The following is a 26,036-nucleotide window of genomic DNA, read 5'->3' as shown; positions in this document are numbered from 1 at the left end:
GCTCTTGTCTCAAGGTAGGTCTACGGTCACATCACGCCGTGAGTTGTTGAGTTTTTTGGTGTTTTCCTGTGTGTAGTGTTTTAGTTCTTGTCTTGCACTCCTATTTTGGTGGCTCCTTCCGGTTTTGTTGGTATTTTCCTGTTGCAGTTACATGTCTTCCTTGAGCGCTATTCCCCGCACCTGCTTTGTTTTAGCAATCAAGACTATTTAAGTTGTGCGGACTCTATCATAATTTGTATGAACATTGGTGATTGTCATGTCATGTACAAATGTACTTTATGGACGCCGTCTGCTCCACGGGCTGTAAGTCTTTGCTGTCGTCCAGCATTTTGTTTTGTTTACTTTGCAGCCAGTTCAGTTTTAGTTGAGTTTTGCATAGCCTTCCCTAAGCTTCAATGCCTTTTGTTAGCGCCACTCGCCTTTTGTTTATTTTTGGTTTAAGCGTTAGATACCTTTTTACCTGCACGCTGCCTCCCGCTGTCGTCTACGTATTGTGATCACAACAAACTATGTTACCGACATCTACAAAGCAATTAGCTACCTGCTGCCACCTACTGATATGGAAGAGTAGTACACGGTTACTCTGCCGAGCTCCAGACGGCACAGACACTTAACAACGGCACATTATAAATACTGGTTAGCAAAAATATTTATAACCCAATTAGGTGAAATTACATACCCGGTAATCTCCCACGTAGTGTTGTCCCGATTGCAATATTTTGGTACCGGTAACAAAATTATTTAGATACTTTTTGGTACTTTTCTAAATAAACGGTACCCCAAATTTGCATTTTTGGCTTTATTGTAACAAAAAATCTTACTGTACATTAAACATATGTTTCTTCTAACAAGTTTGTCCCTAAATAAAATAGTGAACATACAAGACAACTTGTATTTTATTAGTAAGTGTCATGGTGTGGACTATGGTGACGCATATTACTGCGTGGAGTGTTTTGCTGAGATGCAAAACAACTTGACTGGACATGGCATGAAGGTAAATACATGATTTATTTTAACACTAACAAAAGGTGTAAAGAAAAGGCGGAGAACAAACTTGGCTATGAAAACAATAAACTGGCACAAAGGCAACAACTATGGACGTGAAACAAATAAACACTTACTGTGACAAGAGCAGAACAGCATGATCTATGGTAAACATGAGTATCATGGGTATCATCAGGTAACAGAGGTATCAGAGGTAATGTTGCCAGGACGACCAACTGAAAATGACAGGCTTAAATAGTAGTGACATGATTAACACAGGTGCGTGAGTCCAAAACGTGAAACAGGTGAAACTAATAAGTTGTCATGGAAACAAAACAAACAAGAGTGCACAAACAGGAACTAAAAAGAGTCTAAAAACCAAACAGAACATAGCCAAACAAAACATGATCAGAAGACATGACAGTAAGTAAGCAAACAAAGGATCCTAATTTAGTCTGCTGACATATGCAGTAAGATATTGTGTCATTTATCATTCTATTATTTTGTCTAAATTATTAAAGACAAGTGGTAAAAAATTGATTATTAATTTACTTGTTTATTTACTGTTAATATCTGCTTTCTTTCTCTTTTAACATGTTCTATGGACAATAATGTTAAAATGTAATAATCACTTATTCTTCTGTTGTTTGATACTTTACATTAGTTTTGGATGATACCACAAATTTTGGGTATCAATCCGATACCAAGTAGTTACAGGATCATACATTGGTCATATTCAAAGTCCTCATGTGTCCAGGGACATATTTACTGAGTTTATAAACATAATATAAATAAAAAAACAACGAAAGAAGTTGTTGTGATGCCAAAAAATATTGACGTAATCATAGTGGTATCAACTAGATACGCTACTGTACTTGGTATCATTACAGTGGATGTTAGGTGTAGATCCACCCATGGCGTTTGTTTACATTGTGCCGCCGGTGAGCTACGGTGTGTAGTGAAGCATGTTTAGCTATTCCTCGTCCTGCAGGGATGATACTTGTAAGAAACGTACTTTATTTGTCGCCATGGAGGCGAGGATTAGTGATTTAGAAGTACCTAAAACACTGCAGACTGGGCTGGACTTTAGCCGCTAGCTAGCTAGCCATGTCTTAAAGCACCTCTTCCTGAGGGCGTTTCAGTGTTATAACTTCACCTTTATCGTTAGTTTTTAAGCCAAAATGCGTCTGTTCTCCCTTTTCTGTCTACACACTGTGTCTGCTTGTAAGTACTCCGTGATTGTGCGCTGCCGAACATGCTCCTCTGCTCGTAAACCAGCATTGTGACGACGACGGGAGCGCGTGGGGGTGGCGGACCGGTACTTTTCCGAGGCGGTATAGTACCAAATATGATTAATTAGTAACACGGTACTATACCGTACAACCCTACTCCCACGGCACACCAGACTGTATCCCACGGCACACTAGTGACCACAGTGGTTGAAAAACACTGACATAAGCAATATGCATGGGATTGTCTGGAGCAGAGGCGCATGTCTGCGATGTGGACGTACATCACCCGCGGACAGCGATCTACAAAATGTGCAATGGGCAAATTTTAAGAGAACTGTGGCGCTTTATAAAGAGAGAGAGTGCAGTTGGAGCAGCAGCGTGAAGCAAGATTGTTGCATGCATTGAGCGACAGAAGTAAAGAGTCTCCAAACTAGGGCTGGGCCATATAGACAAAAAAATGTATCCCGATGAATTTTTCCATATCATCCGATCTCGATTATAATTACGATTTCTTTGTTTTTAATTAAAGGCGTATTGTCCTGTGCAGGTTTTTTTTTTTTTTTACAGGGTAGCATTGCATCCCTAAGGTTTACTACTGCAGTATCTTGTAACAAACATTTCCGCCATGTTTGATTAAGGTAATATATGCTAACAACTGTCATTTTGTTCATACTGTATATATAATTACGCTTACGAGAGGTGCAACAGTACAGGTAACCCATGCTATGGTCAGCACCTGGTTTTAAGGCCACGGTTTTGCTTCTTTTTTGGTACGTTTTGTGAGGCTAAAGAGAACACTTTTCTTCCTCTCAAAGTTTTTTTTGTTGTTGTTGTCATCACAAACATTCTGCAGTAAAGTATAATTGGTGTATTGAATACTATAAGACTTTTGTTTCAAGTTAACATTTACTATTATTATTTACTTTTATTTTATTATTACTATGATTACTGATGTCGTTGTGGCTTGTGCAGCCCTTTGAGACACTTGTGATTTAGGGCTATACAAATAAACATTGATTGATACTAATTTTGGCGGTTCTTGAACTCACCGATGATTGATTAATACTAGGGGTGTAACGGTACATGTATTTGTATTGAACCGTTTCGGTACGGGGGTTCCGGTTCGGTTCGGAGGTGTACCGAACGAGTTTCCACACGGACATATTAAGTAGCATAACAAGTTGTGTAAACAATGCACACCGAGGCACAACACACGGCATGCTAGCAGCTAACGAGCTACGATAGACTGACCATATGTCCTCTTTTCACCGGACATGTCCTCTTTTGCGGAGCTGTCAGGGCGGAGTTTCTTAAATGCCTCAAATGTCCGGCATTTTGAGTTAGGGTTGCGTGTATTTTCAATGTACGTTCAGGGTTAAGAAGGGGTTAAAAACAATACAAATTGTGCACGCAGCAGCATTCGTGAGGGAGGGCCAGAGACAGAGAGAGCGAGAGAGTTATGATAAACGCGCATGCGTCGCCAGGCTCTGCTTTTTATCCATAGATTTATCAGATTTAATTTTTTATTATCTATAGCAGGGGTGTCAAAAGTGTGCCCCGGAGGCCATTTGCGGCCCACAGCTAATGTTTTAAAGGCCCACGGCACATTCTAAAAATACTATTAAAATAAACAAAAACATAACAAAAGTGAAATAAAAAAGCTTAAAGGTTAAATGTCATTTAGAAAAAGTTGCAATGTTGACTAATAAAACAAAGCTGTTTTTTTTTTCTTTCAAACTGTCATTGCTCAAAACATAATATTGAATCAAAATCAATGTTATGAATTATTGACCTATTCAAGGTTCCGATTACTTCACATCAAATATTCCACTAAGAAAAATATTTTTGGTGGAAGATTTTGCAAATTTGGTAAATAAATAACCCAAAAATTTATATTTTGTTGCTTTCTTAATGTACCGAAAATGAACCAAACCGTGACCTCTAAACCGAGTTACGTACCGAACCGGAATTTTTGTGTACCTTTACACCCCTAATTGATACTAAACAACCCTTTCAAATAGTAAATTGTAATTTGTATTCTTTGATTACTTGTATACATCAGTGATTCTCACCAGTGTTTTTTTTGGCAAACAGCAAGCGCTGACCCACATTGTGGAGTTTTTTAAAAACACAAATACTATAGCTTATATTTAATGAAATTCAATTAAAGTCAGGTTTGAATTTTAAGGTACAGTAAATAATATGTACCAACACATAAAAACAGTTTAATGATTATTTCAGGAACAAAATTTTTATCCACAAACTCAAACATTTTTTTAATTGTCTGCAGAGTTTTTTTAGTACATGTTATATCGGAAGAGTTGAATCTTTGCAGACACATAAAAAAAAAAAAGAGGCTCATTAAAAATATTTAGCATTTTTCTCATTAAATTAGTAAGTGTTTATTCTCCCAGTCGGTACCAATACAGTCACATAGACGTTCTGTGGGTGCCTGCAAGTCTGGGCAGGATTACTGGTCGCTGCTCCTTTTTAAATGTTGTGTTACAACTTCTATGCTAGTGTTAAAGTCCATCCCTCCATTTTATACCACGTGTCCCTTTCGGGGTGGTGGGGGGCGCTGGAGCCTATCTCAGCTGCATTCGGGCGGAAGGCGGGGTACACCCTGGACAAGTCGCCACCTCATCGCAGGGCCAACACAGATAGACAGACAACATTCACACTCACATTCACACACTAGCGCCAATTTAGTGTTGCCAATCAACCTATCCCCAGGTGCATGTCTTTGGAGGAGGGAGGAAGCGGAGTACCCGGAGGGAACCCACGCATTCACAGGGAGAACATGTAAACTCCACACAGAAAGACCCCGAGCCCGGGGATCGAACCCAGGATCGTGCTGCCCAGTGTTAAAAGTCATATTTCCTTATCGTGTTCTTCTGGGCTGCACTTCCAGCTGTGTAAAGGGACGAGGCACAACGTGATTGGACATTAATTACGTCGTGACGAGACTGACATTGGCGACGTTGGAATGAGATGGTTGCGCAAACGTACACAAACACACACACATTCACACACACAGGAACACGGTCAATAATGGTGGATTGTTCCTTGCAGGATTATACCAAGCACTATTGCTTCCTTACTGTTTACTGCTGCGGTAACTTCTAACAGACAGGAAATACGGTAACAGCTGATCACTGTGATCGAACTCAAATGAATCACGATCATATAATCGCCCAGCCCCACTCCAAACACGAGTACAGTCTACAATAACACCAGAAGAAGATGTGTTGCTGGTCATTTTTGGTAAAGAAAGTCACTAAAAGGATTGGAAAAGTCTCTAGAAACTTGAAAAATTCTCAACAGAGTACATTGGACAATAAGCAGCAACAACTGAAAAATGTAGCAAAATATACACTACCGTTCAAAAGTTTGGGGTCACCCAAACAATTTTGTGGAATAGCCTTCATTTCTAAGAACAAGAATAGACTGTCGAGTTTCAGATGAAAGTTCTCTTTCTGGCCATTTTGAGCGTTTAATTGACCCCACAAATGTGATGCTCCAGAAACTCAATCTGCTCAAAAGAAGGTCAGTTTTGTAGCTTCTGTAACGAGCTAAACTGTTTTCAGATGTGTGAACATGATTGCACAAGGGTTTTCTAATCATCAATCAGCCTTCTAGACGGTGAGCTGACATGAGAAAAAGTGCCTAGAAAATGAATTTCGCTCCCACGTCTAAGCACAACTTGTTCAATGCATTTTTGCATAGATAATACCCTTCTGGACTTTGGGTTAAAAGTTCAGAACATGATACCTAGCCAAATTTTGTCACAAGCCAGAAATGTATATAGAGGTAAATCACAAAAAACGAAAATCTTGTGCTGCAGTTTTGGCTTGTAAAATATGTCTTATTCATTTTGGCAACACAAAATCTTTCTCAAATATCATAAATACATATACCTAACATCTGAAACAAATATTGGTGCCTTAGTATACTCATATGTGAATTTAGATCATGAAATGTAGCAAATTTCTTAAAAAACGATTCAACTGAAGTGATTTGCCCCAGCACAATGAAGCACACACTTATTAAATTTAGCTAAAAGCTTATGTATCATACATTAAAAAAATGTCACAACCTTCTATGTAATCAAAGGTACAAAAGAAGTAACACACCGTGGCCAAAAGTGGCTTAAAATCTAGCAAAATATTACCATGCACCCCAAAACTGGAATAAGGCAAAAATGGACAAGATTAAAATAGATGCAGTAAAGGCCCAAATTGGTATAAAATATGATAAATATTTATTAAAGTAGCAAATTGTTTCACAGCATGTGTCATTTATACCCCCCCCCCCCCCCCCCCCACACACACACACAAACACACACAAAAGACCAAAACAAATTTGAAAAAAAAGGTAATACAGACATTATTTAAGCTTTACCGTTAAAATGGCAGTGTGGCATCTCGATAATCAAACATCTTGATAAAGAAACAAAAGTGGCAAATTTTACATGGTGACATGGTGCGTAATTACTCATCAATATCACTTTCATCTGTGTCATCATCCCATGCACCTCTTTCTTCTGTTTCCTTTGAAACATTTCCACAGTTCTGGCAGTGACATAAATCAGTACAAGACATTTTTGCAGACATACATGAACATCTTTCTGTTTCACATTTGCTTGTCTTGCAACCACAGTGGACTACCTGCAGCACACTATCTGGGGCAGGATTTCTAGTCATCCATCTTACTGTTAACTCCCCATCCTCAATGTACCATCCATTGCCAATGGGTGAAGGGGCACACATCATACCAGTCAGGGAATGTCGCATTACTGCTGCTTGGTAGTTTGCCCTTTTGCAGTGTTGGTGGAGGGCATCACTTGTTGGGGGAATGGACAGTTCTGGCAAAGCTGACGATGCCATACAGAATGCTTTGTATCTTGCATCGTTCACGTCTTTGGCAGATGCCTGTCCATACAGGTGGCACACATATTTGCTCAGTGTTTTGAACGTAGACTGGTCAAGGTTAAAACTGCTGCCCAGATTTGAGAACGCAGTCAGGTATTCGTCTTTCTGACAAGCAAGAGAAAATGTCTTCCTTTTGCCCTTGCCATGAAAGGCACTGGTCGAGTCACAACCTGTGAAGGTATGGATGCCAATGAGTGCAGAACAAACACTGTTGCCAAGAGCTGCTGCCACCTTAGCCACGTCTATGATCCTCGTTCTGTTGCCTACTCCCGTGAAAAAATACAAGCTACACTGTAAAGCTCTTTGAAGACTTACAGCAATCACTGCCACATCAGTGTCAGGGCTTTTGATGACAACAGTTTGATGTTCTTGTGCAGCATGCTGTGCATGTAAAAACACCCTAGTGTCACATTCCTCATGGTCACATGTCAGTTCGTGAACAGCACTGACAGTTTGTGAACCCTCTTTCACAGTAACACAGTGACACAGTTCTCCATGTGCTATGTACAAGCTGAAGTCCCTGCCCAAAATGGTGAGATCAGCATCTCGCCATGCAACAAAGAGGAATTCTGCCAGTGCTGCTTTGTTGGTCCCATTAGATAGAAACTTTTTCCACTGTGTGGGTGCCTTCTGATCCCGTCCATAGATCTGCACCTGTTGTGTACCACCCTCAGCTCTCCGTGACCGCTCTAGGTTTTTAATACTGATTTCTGGATACTGGTCAATGACAAAGTCTATCCTAAATGCTAAGGATGTTTAATACTAATAAATATAATAAAATAAAATAAGAAACAAAAATAAAGAAATAAGATAAAGTAAATTAAAGTGTGGATCTTACAACAGATCTATAGTGGGCATGAGTAGACAGAAGCAGTATTGCACATTCAGTTCACAGTGAAGATGATAATGGATGATATGACAATGATGATGTATAAAGTGCACTATGCATTCTTCAATTATTGTAGCAGCAGTGGAGGTGACATGAAGTCACAGCAGGGATGTGGGTAGTGGTCACAGTTCAGTCAGTTCAGGGATGAGGGGTGAGGTGTGAAGGTGTGCGGGGGGAGGGGTGGGGGTTGTGATGTGTAAATCAGTCCAGGGGTGTGTGTGTGTGTGTGTGTGTGTGTGTGTGGGGGGGGGAGAGAGAGATTGGGGCTGTGGTGTGAAGGTATATGGGGGGATGGGTGGGGCTTCCTTTTCTAGGCCAGTGGTTCTCAAACTTTTAAATTCCAAGGTCTCCCCTTAACTCTGACAGTGTATAAATGGTCCATTTGGTTATTACAAAGTAACAACACATTCTTTCAATCCTACGCTATGTACTGTAACATTATTACTATAGATTCACACACGTGTGTGTGTGTGTGTGTGTGTGTGTGTGTGTGTGTGTGTGTGTGTGTGTGTGTGTGTGTGTGTGTGTGTGTGTGTGTGTGTGTGTGTGTGTGTGTGTGTGTGTGTGTGTGTGTGTGTGTGTGTGTGTGTGTGTGTGTGTGTGTGTGTGTGTCACATACCTGCCGACACGGTTTCTGCTTGTGTGAGTTGATCCCTCTGGCGTTTTCCTCCCACACGAGTGTACTTTTCCACTTTTTGACAAATTATACAGATGGCTGGCAGGACGGGGCCGGCAGAAGCAACGGGCAAACCTGAACGAGATCGAAGTTTCTTTCGGGGAGTTTCAGACGTGCCTGCTGACTGACCTGCGGCTGCAGATGGTTCTCCCACCGCCTGTGCGGTCCTTTTCTCGGCATAAAACAATGCAGATTTATCTGTAAAACGTCGGTAGCATGTTGCGTGAAACCCAGCGTCGTCAGGAATAGCGTCAAAATCTACATCCGAGCAATGTTTATAGATTTCTGCCAGATGCTTGTTCTGGTCTTGCAGACAAAGCCACTGTTTTAAATAGTTTCTGTATGTGTCCCACCGTGTCCGAGTGAAGTGCTGGACGTCCTCATTGTTCACAGATGAAAGATGCATATAGCATCTTTTATTTTCCTCTTTACGCACTTTTTTTCTAACTTTTGAGGTCTTTCGTTCCTCTTCACTCTCGGATGTTGTCGTCGCCATAGCAGGTATGTTGTTAGAATAAAGCTGCTACCTGATTGGTCCATGTGACCAAAACCGCGCCACTCCCCACTAGATATCACTGCGCCTCACTGAAAAATAGTACCGGCTTTCAACACCGATTACACAAAATGGGCTAGGTGTCAATTTCCGAACTTTTGGTATCTTACTTACTACCAGTAAATCTATTTTATGAAGTAAAAATGATGTTGTGCCGTTGGTGTGGGAGCGAAACTGAACGATATGAGCCTTGACCACAGGCACTATTCTGAGCCAATGAGCAAACACATTGTACCATTAGAACACTGGAGTGATAGTTTCTGGAAATGGGCCTCTATACACCTATGTAGATATTGCACCAAAAACCAGACATTTGCAGCTAGAATAGTCATTTACCACATTAGCAATGTATAGAGTGTATTTCTTTAAAGTTAAGACTAGTTTAAAGTTATCTTCATTGAAAAGTACAGTGCTTTTCCTTCAAAAATAAGGACATTTCAATGTGACCCCAAACTTTTGAACAGTAGTGTATAAGCAAACATTTTAATAATAATGAATAACAGATTTGTTTTTAAATGTATACAATTTCTTGAGCATTTTTAAAGAGTGTATATGCAAATTATATGATGACTTCATTTTGACCACGACCCTAGCCAGGCGCCACCGCCACAGATGTATTGACAATCTGGGACATAGCCTTGAATAGTTCTCAAATTGTTTTGATTCCTTCTTCTCACTGATAGTAGCTCGGTGGCCTTAATGGCGACAAATAAACTATGTGTCTTACATTTATCATTCCTGCAGGACGAGGAATAGATAAACATGCTACACTGCACGCGGCAGGAGGATATGCTAACCGCAAGCTAGAGATCTTGAATGTAAACAAAGGTCAGCAGATCGATACAAATATTGACAGTAACGATACCAAGTATAATATCATTATATGGTCAGTGCTACAGTGGTTCGAGCAATATTTTTTATACCATAAGTCGTTCCGGAGTATAAGTCGCACCTGCCGAAAATGCATAATAAAGAAGGAAAAAAACATATATAAGTCGCACTGGAGTATAAGTCGCATTTTTTGGGGAAATGTATTTGATAAAAGCCAACACCAAGAATAGACATTTGAAAGGCAATTTAAAATAAATAAAGAATAGTGAACGACAGGCTGAATAAGTGTACGTTATATGAGGCATAAAATACCAACTGAGAACGTGCCTGGTATGTTAACGTAACATATTATGGTAAGAGTCATTCAAATAACTATAACATATAGAACATGCTATACGTTTACCAAACAATCTGTCACTCCTAATCGCTAAATCCCATGAAATCTTATACGTCTAGTCTCTTACGTGAATGAGCTAAGTAATATTATTTGATATTTTACAGTAATGTGTTAATAATTTCACACATAAGTCGCTCCTGAGTATAAGTCACACCCCCGGCCAAACTATGAAATAAACTGCGACTTATAGTCCGAAAAATACGGTAATCAAAAAAATATTTTGTGGCTTTTGTTATCATTGAAAAACTCAGGAAGTTAGTCCCTGGATACAGGACGGCTTTAACAGCAACAATTAGAACCAGTAGTGGGAAATCATTGAAATATTTAATTGATATTGTTACACCACCATCCTGTTTTTGGTTTGATTAAAATTGTGATTAAAAATGTCCTTATTTAATTATCTTGAAAACTTTTAAGTATCAATATCAGCATTGATACGACCAATGCCGCCCCTATGTACTTGGCATTGGATCGATACCCAAATTGGTAGTACCGCCCAAAACTCATAAACTAAGACGAATAAGTGCTTAGTACATTTTAACAGAAGTGTAGATAGAACCATGTTATGACAGTAACCAGATATTATGTAAGAAAATTGGCAAGGAGATTAATAATAGTTTTGAGAAAATAATACAACCGCAAATGACGCAATATGTTACCACAGCAGCTCAATTAGGGGTCTTTGTAACCCGTTTTGAAATTGTTCTATTATTATTTACAGTATATGCTACTGTAAAGAATATAGCGTGACATATATCGTTATCGCAGAAGGCTGCAGTATGGATTTTAGGCCACATCCCTAATTGGGACTTGTGTGATTCTGAAAGGGTGGACAGACCGCCAAATATCGATTGTTTAAGTATGTTTAACTTAAGTAATACAAATGGTTCTAAAGTGTGGGACTAAAACGCATAGCCAACCACAGGCAGGAGATGAGAGAAACCATACTAACTGCTAAACTGGCTTGAATGTGAGGTTGTGAAACAACAAAAGGTTTTCTGCACTTCAATGGAAGTCTAACTGTAAGAGCAAAGAGAAAATCTTGATGATACGTAAAAACTAGAAAATGTGGTTTATTTGCCGTAATGTCGGTGATTATTATTAATTTAGGGGAGCAGTTCCACACTGTGTGTGGAGAATTACCATATTTTTCGGACTATAAGTCGCAGTTTTTTTTCATAGTTTGGCCGGGGGTGCGACTTATACTCAGGGGCGACTTGTGTGAAATTATTAACACATTACCGTAAAATATCAAATAATATTATTTAGCTCATTCACATTAGAGACTAGACGTATAAGATTTCATGGGATTTAGCGATTAGGAGTGACAGATTGTTTGGTAAACGTATAGCATGTTCTATATGTTATAGTTATTTGAATGACTCTTACCATAATATGTTACGTTAACATACCAGGCACGTTCTCAACTGGTTATTTATGCCTCATATAACGTACACTTATTCAGCCTGTTGTTCACTATTCTTTATTTATTTTAAATTGCCTTTCAAATGTCTATTCCTGGTGTTGGGTTTTATCAAATACATTTCCCCAAAAAATGCGACTTATACTCCAGTGCGACTTATATATGTTTTTTTCCTTCTTTATCATGCATTTTCGGCCGGTGCGACTTATACTCCGAAAAATACGGTAGCTGCTGGCTGCGTTTTTCAGCCGGAGGACCAAAAATAGCGTCAGTCAGACAGGATAGGTATTTGTGATCGGCATTAAAAAAACATAAATCCGCAATAACCAATCACATACTTTTTTAGGGAAATCAGCCAATACCACATTCGGCAGCTAATTAATCAGCACATCCCTAGCAGTGACATTATTATTATAATCACTATGTATTACTGCAGAACTTTCAAGTTTTTACACTCCAAGATCATTTTTCCCGCAGTGGTATTGAGGTAGTACATCTTTATAATCAGGTACAGTCATGAATCCCTGTGCCAAGTTAGACCTTTATCTTTACGATAGGGCGGCGTAAAGGTCTGGCAGCCGACCCGCGTGGTACAAATACCCGTGTTGCTGTGAGGCTCTGCTGACGCGCGGGAGGCCTTGGGAATGTTCCGGCTTAATCTGGGAGAGGACCTCGTCTCGCTCAGGAGGAGCTATCGGAGACAAACAGCTCATCTTTTGCAGCGTCTGAGAAACACACGGCTGCTTATGAAAACACGGCACATAGCCGGTGCCGCGGTTTGCATTGTAAGTGAGAGGGGAATGTTTTTAACCTCTCAGCACGTGGTATTTCTCCCACGCCGCTTCGTCTTCGCTAACGTGGTTTCTGCAGGGTGCAGAGATGATGTGAATGTTGTTTAGTGCCGCACAAGGCAGACTACAGGGTGGAAACTATATCAGTCCACAGAGGGAGTCCAGTTTCTACACCAACTTACTTTACATCGATATGAAAATGCGCTCTTGACTTTTAAATAACTGGGAAAAACATTAAGCAACACTTTCATGTTCTAATTTTTTATTGACTGTATTAACTTAACACTAGATATGTCCGATAATGGCTTTTTTGCCGATATCCGATTTTCAGAATCGGATATCAACCGATACCGATTTATACAGTCGTGGAATTAACACATTATTATGCCTAATTTTGTTGTGATGCCCCGCTGGATGCATTAAACAATGTAACAAGGTTTTCCAAAACAAATCAACTCAAGTTTTGGAAAATAAATGCCAACATGGCACTGCCATATTTTTATTATTGAAACCACAAAGTGCATTATTTTTTTTAACATGCCTCAAAACAGCAGCTTGGAATTTGGGACATGATCTCCCTGCCAACCTGTGGGAACTCTCCAAACAAGAACCAGTTCTTCTCCTTCTCAGGAGAAGGAAGTGGAGCTGGATAGGCCACACACTCAGAAAACCAAATAAATCAATCACCAAACAGGCACTAACATGGAACCCACAGGGAAAAAGAAACAGAGGGAGACCAAGAACAACCTGGAGAAGAAGCACGGAACAGGAGATGAGGGCTGAGGGGCTGTCATGGCAACAACTCGACCGAAGGGCACAAGACCGGAATGGATGGAAGGCTTTCGTCGGCGGCCTATGTTCCTCAGGGAATACTAAGGCCTAAGTCAAGTCTCCCTGAGAGACCATGAGGAGGTTGAGGTGGGGGGGGCGGGGTTTATGTAGGGGGTGGCGGGGGGTGTATATTGTAGCATCCCGGAAGAGTTAGTGCTGCAAGGGGTTCTGGGTATTTGTTCTGTTGTGTTTATGTTGTGTTACGGTGCGGAAGTTCTCCCGAAATGTGTTTGTCATTCTTGTTTGGTGTGGGTTCACAGTGTGGCGCATATTTGTAACAGTGTTAAACTTGTTTATACGGCCACCCTCAGTGTGACCTGTATGGCTGTTGATCAAGTATGCGTTGTATTCACGTGTGTGCGTACAGAAGCCGCACATATCTTGTGACTGGGCCGGCACGTTGTTAGAATGGATGAAAAGCGGACGTGAGGACAGCTCGTAGAGGACGTTAAAGGCAGTGCCTTTAAGGCACGCCCCCAAGACTGTGGTTCGGGTGGAGTACGAGAGAATGGTTGCCCCGGGAGATATTCGGGAGGGGCAATTCCCGGGAAATTCGGGAGGGTTGGCAAGTATGCTCTACCGCTGTGTGCGCACAGTTTGCTGAAAAACTCAGTGTACTCGGCGCTGAGTTAAGCCGGCGATTTGGCGACTTTGATGGTCAGGAATGTAGATTTGAACTCCTTAGTAATCCCTTTGCAGTTGATATGGAAAAAGCACCAATTAACCTCCAAGTGGAGCTGATTGAACTCCAGTGTGATGACACGCTTAAGTCAAAGTATGATGCTGTTGGCGCCGCACAGTTTCCACAATTCATCCCTGACACAGTGCCTCAGCTCCGCACCCAAGCTGCTCAAACTGCTCCATTTTCGGCAGCACTTATGTGAGCAACTTTTCTCCTCAATGAAGATGACGAAAACGTCTCACAGGATACATCTGACTGATGAGCACCTTCGTTCGATAATGAAGGTTGCCTCAGCTCAAAGCCTGACCCCCGACATTAATGAACTAGCATCCAAGAAAAGATGGCAGGTATCTGGCTTGGGCACATCAGATTAGATCAGTGTGTTGCAAACTGAGCAGTTTAAAGTCCTGAATGGTTGGTTTATTCATTGTTATTTTATTTTCAAATTTATTAGCCTGTGGAAAAAGTTAATGTTGATATTTACCTCAGAAGGCTGCAAATAGAAAAGAGGCATTCCATTTTTATTTAAATTGTATTTGATATGCCATTGATATTTTTTTATTATTATTATTATTATTTGAAACTCGATTTTGCATGTCACTATAAAGTTATATAAGCCTTGCTTGTTCAATATTCAATGCAAAACTTGTTTGGGTCCCTATTTAAAGGTTAATTTTTTCAACCTTGGCCTGCGGCTTTGTTCAGTTTTAAATTTTGGCCCACTCTGTATTTGAGTTTGACACCCCTGATTTAGAAATTAAAACTGAAGAAGATAAACACATTTAAACACACAAACAACAAAATGGCCTTTAAGAAGCCATAACAATATTTCGTGTTTCCTCTGCCAATAAATTATATTGTGTATCTATTTATGTTATTAAAAAAAAAACAACTCGGTTGAAATATTTTAGTGTGGCTATATACATTAAACAATACCACAATAATAATGATAATTTTGGTTACAATAACTATTTAGCCATATTATTTATTGTTTTAGTTATATGTATATTTGAGGGTCTCCCACCCCTTCCTTAACTGAGACATAACTTATTGTATTGCTTTTTGTTGTGATTTTTATTAAAGTGCAACATTTTGCTAACGGACATAATATATTTAATATATATATATTTTTTTAATTGCTTCAACTTGGATATTTAAATGTTTACATTCCAATTACAGCGTTAAATTAGTCAAGAAATACAGGTTTATTGTGTTTGAAAGGGTATAGTTGCATTAACAAATAAAATACAGTATTCACTTTGAACACAACGACTGGGCTGTCTTTGCACAAAGTGATCGATATATTCCCGACAGTTTGGAGTTGAAACATACAGGAAGTGAACTTGGGCGATGTCACATTAACAGGAAGTGAAACAAATCATCACCTAATTTGTATTTATTACAAAAAAAAAAAAAAGAGTCCAAAACATTTACAAATGAAAAGCGAAGAAGATAAACACATTTAAATACACAAACAACAAAATACAATATTTGATGTTTCCTCTGCCAATAAATTATATTGTGTATCTATTTATGTAAGTTATTACAAAAAAAAACACAACTTGGTTAAAATATTTTAGCTTGTCTATATACATCAAACAATACCGCAATAATAATGATAACCTTTATAATTAGAATAGAATAGATCGAATAGAAAGTACTTTATTGATCCCTGGGGGAAATTCAGCATTGTGGTTACAATAACTTTATTTAGCCATATTATTTATTGTTTTAGTTATATGTATATTTGAGGGGCTCCCGCTACTTCCTTAACTGAGACATAACTTTATGTATTGCTTTTGGTTGTTAATTTTTAATAAATTGCAACATTTTGCTAACAGACATAGTATATTTAATTGTTATTTATTTTCTTTAAATTGCTTCAACTTGGATATTTAAATATTTACATTCCAAATACGGCGTTAAATTAGTCAAGAAATACAGGTTTATTGCGTTTGAAAGGGTCTTCTAAAGATCCCCAAAACTCGTTTTAAAACCCGTGGAGACCTGGCATTCCAGGCTATAGCTCCCAGACTCTGAAACAACTTGCACCAGTCCCCCCGTGATCTTGACTGTGTTGAAACTTTTAAGAAACATTTGAAAACTTCTCTTTTTAGTAAAGCTTTTAGTTAATGCACCTTTTAACTATCATTTTTAATCCACTTTGTATCCTTCTTATGATGTTGCCCCTGTTGTTTTAAATTGAATTGTTGTTTTACTTCACCTATGTTTTGTACAGCGCTTTGTGATTTTATCTGTGAATAAAATGTACTTACTTACTTGAAAGGGTATAGTTGCATTATTATTATTTCATCAGTGGTATATTTTGTCTCAAAATAATGTTGACAATAATATCGTTTATCAGCAGCAATCTGTGTTATCGGCCCTGGCCTATCTGTGTGAAGTGAAGTGAGTTATATTTATATAGCGCTGTTTCTCTAGTGACTCAAAGCACTTTACATAGTGTATGAAATATTGCACACAAATATGAATACATAACTTTTAGAATCTACATATAAATACATAGAAAGCCATACAAATCCATTGTAACTGTATATATATAAATATATGCATATAAATGTATATACCGTTTTAATATTTTTTTTAAATATTTTTTTTTAACTTTATAAACCCATCCATCCATCCATCTTCTACCGCTTGTCCCTTTTGGGGTCGCTGGAGCCTATCTCAGCTGCATTCGGGCGGTAGGCGGGGTACACCCTGGACAAGTCGCTTGATTTATAATCTGCAACATTTACAAACAATCAAGAAATAATAATAATCAAAACAAGTACAAAAACAGTACAGAACTCAATAAAGTAACTAAAACAGAAATACATATATATACGTAACAAAATGTAAAGCCATAGGCTCACACAAGTTCCGTAAATAATTTAAATTTGGAACACTGCATCATAGTTTTCACAGCTTTTTGGTTGTTATATAGTTTAAAAAATAAAATAAAAATTATATATATATATATATATATATATATATATATATATATATATATATATATATATATATATATATATATATATATATGTCTTAATTAGATTATCCAAAAAATAGTGCTCGATACCGTGGTAGAGCGTAATATGTATGTGTGGGAAAAAATCACAAGACTATTTCATCTCTACAGGCCTGTTTCATGAGGGGTTACCTCAATCCTCAGGAATCTCCTGAGGATTGAGGTAACCCCTCATGAAACAGGCCTGTAGAGATGAAATAGTCTTGTGATTTTTTCCCACACATACATATATATATATATATATATAATGTTTTTATTTTATTTATATAGAAATCTAAAATATATAAAAAATATAAATATATATAAAATATATAAAAAATATTAAATATATTTTTAAAAAAATTCTAAAATAAATAAATAAATCATATATTTATTTATTTATTTTAGAATAATTTTTTTACAACTTTTATTCATAAATTTTAACATTTACAAACAGACGAGAAACAATAATGAAAATAAGTACAAAAATAGTACAAAACAGTACAAAAAGAGTACAACAGCACCAGGTGGTTGTAAATTCAAAGTAACTAAAATAGAATGCAAAAAATATATATGTACATATAAAATAAACAAAGTGCAAAGCCATAGGCTCACTCAATTTCAGTAAATAACTTAAATTTGGAACACAGCATCATCGTTTTCACAGCTTTTTGGTTGTTAGAGGTAGAGAGTGTTTTAATGTAGAGTTCTAAATCTTTTTTAAAGGCACAAAAGACAGGTCAGGTATTGAGAAACTTACATTTATGAATATAAAACTTAGCCGATAGTATAATGAGGTTGCAAAGGTAAAATTCCTTTTCAAATTGTTGTTCATATAGTGTAAAACCAAATATCACATCTTTAAAACAAAGCACACATTTGTCATGAATATTGTCCAGGGTGTATATAGTTTAAATATATATATGTGTTCTTGTCGACGATGACGTATCACGTATGACGTCAGCCTAAAACAGCCCACAAGCTAGTGAAAATGAGTAAACAATAAAAAAATAAACGCCTTTGGAGAGCTTTTTTGCAAATGGAAAAAGGCCAGAGCTCCCACTAATTCTGCGTTATTGAAAGTTGTATTTTTATGCACTTATTTTTGCTGTATTTTTATGCCGCAGGTGAAAATAATGCCTCCATTAAAGCGACTAATACCTGTTGCCATGGGAGACGAACTAATGAGCGCTAAGTATCTCGAAGACACTTGAAGTTGCAATAACGCGTACGTTGTCGTCTAACGCAAAACGTGTATGTACTCACCCATGCTTGCTGCTTTGGTGTTCATGACGTCCTCCATGCTGAGAGTGATTGTGAGCGTAATTGTTCATTACTTGATTGTGAAACAAAGTTGACTAATTAGCTTCATTTCCGGAAACACTGACGTCAACTCAACGCAGACTTCAACCATGCTGCTTTACTTGTCCTCCAACTGCTACTGCCCCCAAGTGGCCGCGTTGTTGAATTACACGCCAGGTCTCAGTTGCACAACACTGGATTTGTACTAATTCTGAAATAGCACTATTTTTTAAAATATCTGCTGACTCAAGATGTGTTGCATTCAAACACGACTCCTTGTCTGAGAAACCTTTATATTGAGTTTGAGTGTATTTCTCTATTCAACATGTTCGAAAAGGAGTAGGAAGAAGCACAGCTTATTTAATCCTACCCCTTTTCCTTTGCATAGCAGTTGCTCAAACTTTTGTTCACTTTCTGTTCTCAATGTATTCACAATATACTCCATAAGTAATAACAACTAAAATAAATAAATAATAATTGGTGAAGTAAGTTATATTTCATATGGTGAGATGAGTAAGATTATCTAGAAAATGAATGGATGGATGAGATAAATTCAGAATGTTTATCATGGTTCTTCTTCTTTGTAAACACTTTAAGTTTGAAGAGTTTCTTATACTGAAGGTCTTAAGTGTTATACGAGCATACAAATGTTTTAAATTACATTTTTCTCTAAGATTATACTTCTCCTCTTTTGTTGAGAAGAATTGTTGTATGTTCTTGGGTAGCAGGTTATAGTTTGCTTTGTGTATAATTTTAGCTGTGTGCAAGACTCATCATAATTAAATTATCCCCTCAACTCCCCCCAAAATGGATTATCTCGCTGGAGTAAAAAAGACAATATAACATACATCCATAAACGTGGACGCATGTGAAAAAGTGCAATATATTTATCTGTACAGTAATCTATTTATTTATTTATTTATATATATTTGTATATATTTATTTATTTTATATATATATTTATATATTATTTATTTATATTTATTTATATATGCACCGTATTGCTTTTTTTATCCTGCACTACCATGAGCTTATGTAACGAAATTTCGTTCTTATCTGTGCTGTAAAGTTCAAATTTGAATGACAATAAAAAGGAAGTCTAAGTCTAAATTCACTATGTCGTGGAATTTCAGGATTTTTGATTCAATAAATAAGGGGTTTGTATGTTCTCTACATCCAACATTATGTATTATTCTAACTGATCTTTTTTGTAACACCGTTAATCAATTAAGTGTACTTTTGTAGTTATTTCCCCATATTTCTGCACAATAACTCAGATATGTAACACTAGCGAGCAGTAGAGAATATGAAGTGATTTTTGGTCTAGAAAACGGTTTGCTTTATTCATTATTGACGTATTTCTTGCTGCTTTATGTTGTATATTTTTTATATGAGATTTCCAGTTCAATTTATTATCTGTATTTGTGTTTGACTTTCTCTTCTACTGTTACCAAACAGCATTATTTTAGTATAATAAAGTACATTAGTATATTAAAGATATTACATTAAAGATGTCAATTTTTGCGACAATAAAAGTTCTAACAAACATGTGAGGGTGTGTTGATTAAATAATATTTTCCAGGCAAAGTATAATAGACAATATATCCTAAAAGAGTTTACAAACTTAGAAACATTAAAAATAAGGACAATATCCAATTCTTCCTAAAGCTAAATAAATATAATTTAAAACTTCTAATGGAATTTATACCCTATTAATAATTTTTTGAAACAAAAATGTAACATTATGGTTAACAACTGTTTAATCCGCAGTGGTTCTCAAACGTTTTTCCACCAAGAACCACCTCAGAAAAAACCTGGCTTTCAAAGTGCCATCATACTGAGCAACATTAAAATACAGTAGCGTAGTAGGTCTTATTATTCATTAAAAACAAGGCAGATGTTTTATTTAACGAGTATACTTCTTGTTTATAACATTACACACAGTTTGAACAGTAACACTGTGTTTGAACATAGGAAAATAAAACACTACTTGTGGTAAGTGGTAAAATCACTGCTATAGAAGATGTGAATAATGTATTCTTGGAATGTGATACTGTACATTTGTTTTGGGAGGATATCAGAGATTGGCTTAAAGGCAGAGGTATAGTGATCTCCCCTTTTACTACACAAGAGATACAATTCGGCATATTTATTAAAGATTGCAGCAGCCTAAAAAATATTGTTATATTGGAAGCCTTTTCATACACAAAAATGTGCCTTCTTCAAGTGAAGTTGGTTTAATGAATTCAAGTTATTCATTAAATGTTGGAAAATGGTTGAAAATAAAAAGGCCTTAAATTATTATCTTTATTGGATGAATTCAAGTTGTTTTAAAGAAGCCTCGTTTTTTATTTATTTTATTTTAATCTCGTTTATATTGTCTTTAATGTTTACTTTTTAACATGTTGTGTCTGTATGAGGATTGTATTTAATTTGTTTTATTTTGCATTGCGATGTGGATTGCTGTGTAGAGTATCGAAGGATCGAATCGTACAAACGCGTATGTCAAATTTTTCAATCAAATAACAAAACAAAAACCGATTATCCTAATTCTTCTTCCTGACAGTGTCAATCAAAACAAGGGGCGGGGTTAAGTAGGGACGTTGTATAGAGTGGGCCCCTGGGCTTTTGTCGAGTTTGAAGATGTTCTTTTCCTGCCATTTGAACATGCAAGTTATTAAAGAACATATCATACAAATTTAAAATCAAATTAATATAGCCATGAAATTTCAACAATAAAGTGGCTTGAATTAAATTAAAAACGCCTAAAAGATTCCCTAATCCCCCTATCAAAAATGCAAAATGGTTCACTCCCCCTGGACAACTTTGAACACGCGACTTAACGTCATCAAAGTCACCTTTAAAGTTTTCACACGCAGAGCCAACATTTTGGAACATGGAGAGATGCCAAGGTATGTTCACGTCTCAATTTTGCATCTCATTGCGGTGCGTTCAAAGACCTATGATTAAAGTTAAAAACGGAGGCGTCACTAGGTTTTAAAAACTAATAATACAAACACTAATAATAATATAAACATAATAATAAGGATGTATTATTATGATGACCGTGTCCCTCGGGAAGTCCTGTTGGGAGTGCTCAAAGAGGATGGGGTACCGGACCGACTGCTCCCTGTATGATCGGTGTCAGAGCTTGGTCCGTAAGGGTCTCCGGTTTGGTGGTTGCAGAATTAGGTCCCTGCTTTTTGCAGACGATGTGGTCCTGCTGGCTTCATCTGGGTAGGATCTTCAGCTCTCACAGCAGAGTGCGATGGGATTGGGATGAGAATCAGCACCTCAAAGTCAGAGTCTGTGGTTCTCGCCCGGAAAAAGGGCGGGGTGCGATCTCTGGGTTGGGGACGAGCTCTTGCTCCGAGTGGAGAAGCTCAAGTACCTTGGGGTCTTGTTCACGAGTGATGGAAGAGTGGACCGTGAGATCTGCAGAAGGATCGGTCCTCTGATGCAGACCCTATATCGGTCCGTCGTGGTGAAGGAGTTGAGCCGGAAGGCAAAGCTCTCAATTTACCTGTCGATCTACATCCCTATACTCACCTATGGTCATGAGCTACACAACCTCAAATGAGTTTGCTCCAGCGAGAGGAGCCAGATAAGGGGGTTTGGGCAAATGGTCAGAATGCCTTCCAGTTTAGGGCACGTCCGACTGGTAGGGGTTAACAGGGAGTACCCAGGACACATTGGGGGGGACTATGTCTCGGGATCCCCCAGGAAGAGCTAGACGAAGTGGCTGGGGAGAGGGAAGTCTGTGCTTCTCTGCTTCGGCTTCTGCCCCCTTTACCAGACCTCGGATAAGTAGAAGAAGATGGATGGCATTATGATGATAACCTTACGAAAATTTGATAATCTCTACTTTACACTCCAAAGTATAGGAACATTTGACAGATTCAGATTATATGTAAGAGAATAATGAGGTTATATAATTGTTTGTATCCATATTCTGGCCCCTTTAGAATAAATGGTCCTAACTTTTTTGGGGGAACAAAAAACAATTTTTTTTAGACATGTCTAGATGTGCTCTAGTTTTAAAAAGTCAAAAACCTAATTAGGTTTTTACATGTGTTTTAAAAATCTGATTTTAACCAGAAGCGTGCAATCATTAATTTGTTTTCTCACGTGTAAACATACCAAGGGAGTATGAAGCGGTGAAGCTGGGTTTACACGTCTTGTATGCGAGGGCCCGGAATTTGGTTCTACGTCCCTAATCAAAACTTGAGTGCAGTTAGCGTTACAGAGGCTTACATTGGTGCAAGTGTGCCTAATGCTGTGACCAGGGAGTGGATATGCATAAAAAAAGCCCAGGATGAAAATCACATTGTGACAGAAATAAAAACACGTTGGCGAGCTTGTCCAGGGTGTACCCCGCCTGCCGGCCGAATGCAGCTGAGATAGGCTCCAGCATCCCCCGCAACCCCAAAAGGGACAAGCGGTAGAAAATGGATGGATGAATGGACATCCACAGAGTAAACTACGCTGAAAGCAAACCTTATCTATGTGTTTTCTCTTCTGCAGATGCCCCACCAACCGGGAGCTCCGAGAATGGATATGTTTTCCAGGAAATGGGTTGGTAGCTCAAGTATTCTAATTTGCGTGTATTTGTGCTGATGGCTTTGAACTGTCATGGTCTCATTCCTCAGGATATCAGGAATGTGTTCTTGGGAGGCTGATTAACGGCCAAATAACGAGGCGGGTGATCTCTAGGTCGAGGGAACAATCATCAGTCAAAACTCAGGCAGGGTTCGGGTTAATTCCCTCAATCCTCACAAAGGAGGCTTCCGCCCAGGGGCCAATGGTATTGATTTGCGAGGGGCTGCAGGTGTTAATTTAAAGGGGGACTTGTTTTGGGGGAATTGTACGACAAAGCAGCCGAGCGTTAAGTGTTAAGGATCATGAGGCCATGGTTCTCAGTCGAAAAAGGGTTGACTGCACCCCTCGAGTCGGGAGTGAAGTTCTGCCTCAAGTGGAGGAGTTCAAGTACCTCTGGGTCTTGTTCACAAGTGAGGGAGGAATAGAACGCGAGATTGACAGACGGATTGGTGCGGCGTCTGCAGTGATGCGGTCACTGCACCGGTCTGAAGAAGGAGCTGGGCCAGAAGGCGAATCTCTTCGATTTACCGGTCAGTCTACGTTCCTACCCTTGCCTATGGTCACAGGCTTTGGGTAGTGACCGAAAGGACAAGATAAGGAATACAAGCGACAGAAATGAGTTTCCTCCGCAGGATGTCTGGGATCACCCTCTGAGATAGGGTGAGGAGCTCGGTCTCCGGGAGAGACTCAGAGTAGAGCCGCTGCTCCTTCACGTCAAGAGGAGCCAGCTGAGGTGGCTCGGGCATCTACTACGGATGACTCCTGGACGCCTCCCTGGTGAGGTGTTTCGGGCATGTCCAGCCGGGAGGAGACCTCGAAGCAGACCTAGGACAACGCTGGAGGGACTATGTCTCACAGCTGGCCTGGGAAAGTCTTAGTATCCCCCCTGTAGAACTCGAGGAGGTGGCCGGGGACTGGGAAGTCTGGGCATCTCTGCTTAGACCGGACTCGGATAAGCAGCAGAAAATGAACGGATGGATGGATGTACGACAAAACGGTGGATTTGTGGCTAGTATAACTCCTCTCGACACAAGAGAGTTCAATATTTGGGGCGATTGGCCATTGTATGAGATCACTTGCTAGTTTTTGTCGTCGCCCTGCGGCAGGTAGAACTAGCATGGCCTGAATTAGACCACGACACACAGAGACAAAAACTGGAAACGGCCCAAATATTTCAAAAGTCACACCCGCAAACCAAAATAACAGACTACTTCGTACAGTACAGGTTCTTTGACGATTTGATGTGTGCCACTCTTTCCTGCCAATATGACACTGGAGGCAGGTATTGGTCACTCTGCTTTTTTGGGGGGGGGGGGGCTTGACCCTAAATGCCAGGGTGACAGCCAGCTTAGCCATGCGCTAAAACATTAGGTCAACCTGACTCCCCGATGCCTCAAGAGCAGCGCTGGTCAGGGGCTCAGGAGCCTTGGCTAGCTTAGTGTGCTGGTGTGACAAGTGGTCGTCCCGTGCAGTCTAGGGCTCAAACCAGAGACCACAAATCCCCCACTGATTAAGAGTCGATTCCAGCAGTGCTAGCCAATGAGCTGAACACCCCAGCAAAGAATATAAAAAAATGGTTAAAAAAAAATGTGTGCAGCTTGCAACAGGATAATATCTGGACCCCGCTAGTGTGAAGGAATTGAGTTTGAGCTTTATCCACAGCACTGAAGGATGGAGAGCAAGAAGAGGATTATGGGAAGAATTCGGCCGAAAGCATCTATGACAGCCAGAACGAACTCAGCGGGCCAGGTGTGTAGCGTGCATCACACAGGGTGATAGCTGAGGTCACAGCTTAGTACAACATAAACAAAGACGCCATTTAAGATGGGGGAACATGTCCCCTTCACTTGTTCAAAAGGCGGATTAATGTCCTAAAATAATGTAGCGCTAATGAATAGAAACAAGTCAAACACTTGTGCCAGGTGGAAAACCGCCCGCTAAGACCGAAGCCTGTCCCTTAAGACCGCCCGCAAGCTCATTGATTGACAGCATGCAGCAGCTGACCAATCAGTGGTCAGTTGCAAGATAAGGGCGAGTCGCTAAAGGGAGGAGAACCAGAGAGATAATGTTTTATATATAATAAAAATAATAAAGGTATTAACAGGAAACTCTTGGTGTCTAGCGGTTAAAGTGTGCGATCATTCAGTCCAGAGCAGAAAATTGCTGGATCAATCCCCGTCAATAACATAAACACATTAAAATGGTATAGCCCACATCTGTTTTTTTGTTCAGTGTGTTATTTTGCACTAAAAATAAATAATTTATCATGTGCAGTATTTGTAATAATGCAAAACATGCATCTAAACAAACTTAGGTTGGAGTCAAATCGTATTACAATTGTATCACACAGATAAATCCATCAAACCACACCCTCTTTTGAGCCACACCCTCTGTGTATTTGTATATATATATATATATTTTTTTTTTTGTGAAGGTTTCTGTAAACAATGTAACCGACTGTACTGTTTTATTGGCAGAAGGAGAAGGGCCAGGGTTTGGTCTTCTTAACACAACAAGGAAGGTAAGAAAATGGGATTTTGTCTAAATATATATTAGCTAGTGCTGTCCCGATCCGATATGGATATTGGATATGGATATTTTCAGCAAAAAAAAACAAGTATGAGAAGACATCGGCTTGGATCTGAAATCTGCTAATTACGTCCCGGCAGGGACAAGACATTGAAACAACGTTGAGAACTTGTTGAATTAGGTCCTGACGTTGAGCAACTCAAACATAACATTGATACAACATGCTTTTTGACGACGTTTCATCAATGTTGGGTTCTGACCTTGATTTGACCATTGAAATTTGGTCATTTCCAGACAAAAATTCTACAACACAAAACCAACGTTGAAACAACATGCTTTTTGACTACATTTATTCTATGTTGGGTTATGATGTTGA

The 26,036-nt window shown here is 38.9% G+C and overlaps 1 protein-coding gene and 1 long non-coding RNA gene across 5 annotated transcripts in view; one reads left to right on the top strand and one right to left on the bottom strand.

Moving 5' to 3' along the window:
• Positions 1-18,624, bottom strand: part of LOC133645173 (uncharacterized) — a 76,278-nt gene extending 57,654 nt beyond the window's left edge. For both annotated transcript variants that reach the window (XR_009824920.1, XR_009824919.1), the window contains exon 1: positions 18,497-18,624. This is a non-coding gene — a long non-coding RNA (uncharacterized LOC133645173). The remainder of the gene's footprint in view (positions 1-18,496) is intronic.
• The window catches only part of LOC133645171 (solute carrier family 4 member 11-like), a 96,539-nt gene that overhangs the window by 39,306 nt on the left and 31,197 nt on the right, over positions 1-26,036 (top strand). For 2 of the 3 annotated variants that reach the window (XM_062040020.1, XM_062040022.1), the window contains 3 exons: positions 23,057-23,107; positions 24,794-24,880; positions 25,609-25,652. In XM_062040020.1, the coding sequence (XP_061896004.1) occupies positions 23,057-23,107; positions 24,794-24,880; positions 25,609-25,652 (182 nt within the window). Of the gene's footprint in view, positions 1-21,398; positions 21,445-23,056; positions 23,108-24,793; positions 24,881-25,608; positions 25,653-26,036 lie in introns of those variants that run through there. The other variant, XM_062040023.1, reaches the window with a different exon arrangement.

This window comes from Entelurus aequoreus, linkage group LG28 (genome assembly GCF_033978785.1).
Source record: "Entelurus aequoreus isolate RoL-2023_Sb linkage group LG28, RoL_Eaeq_v1.1, whole genome shotgun sequence".
NCBI lineage: Eukaryota > Metazoa > Chordata > Actinopteri > Syngnathiformes > Syngnathidae > Entelurus > Entelurus aequoreus.
The sequence above is the reverse complement of the archived record's forward strand: the minus strand, read 5'-3'. Positions and strand labels throughout refer to the sequence as shown.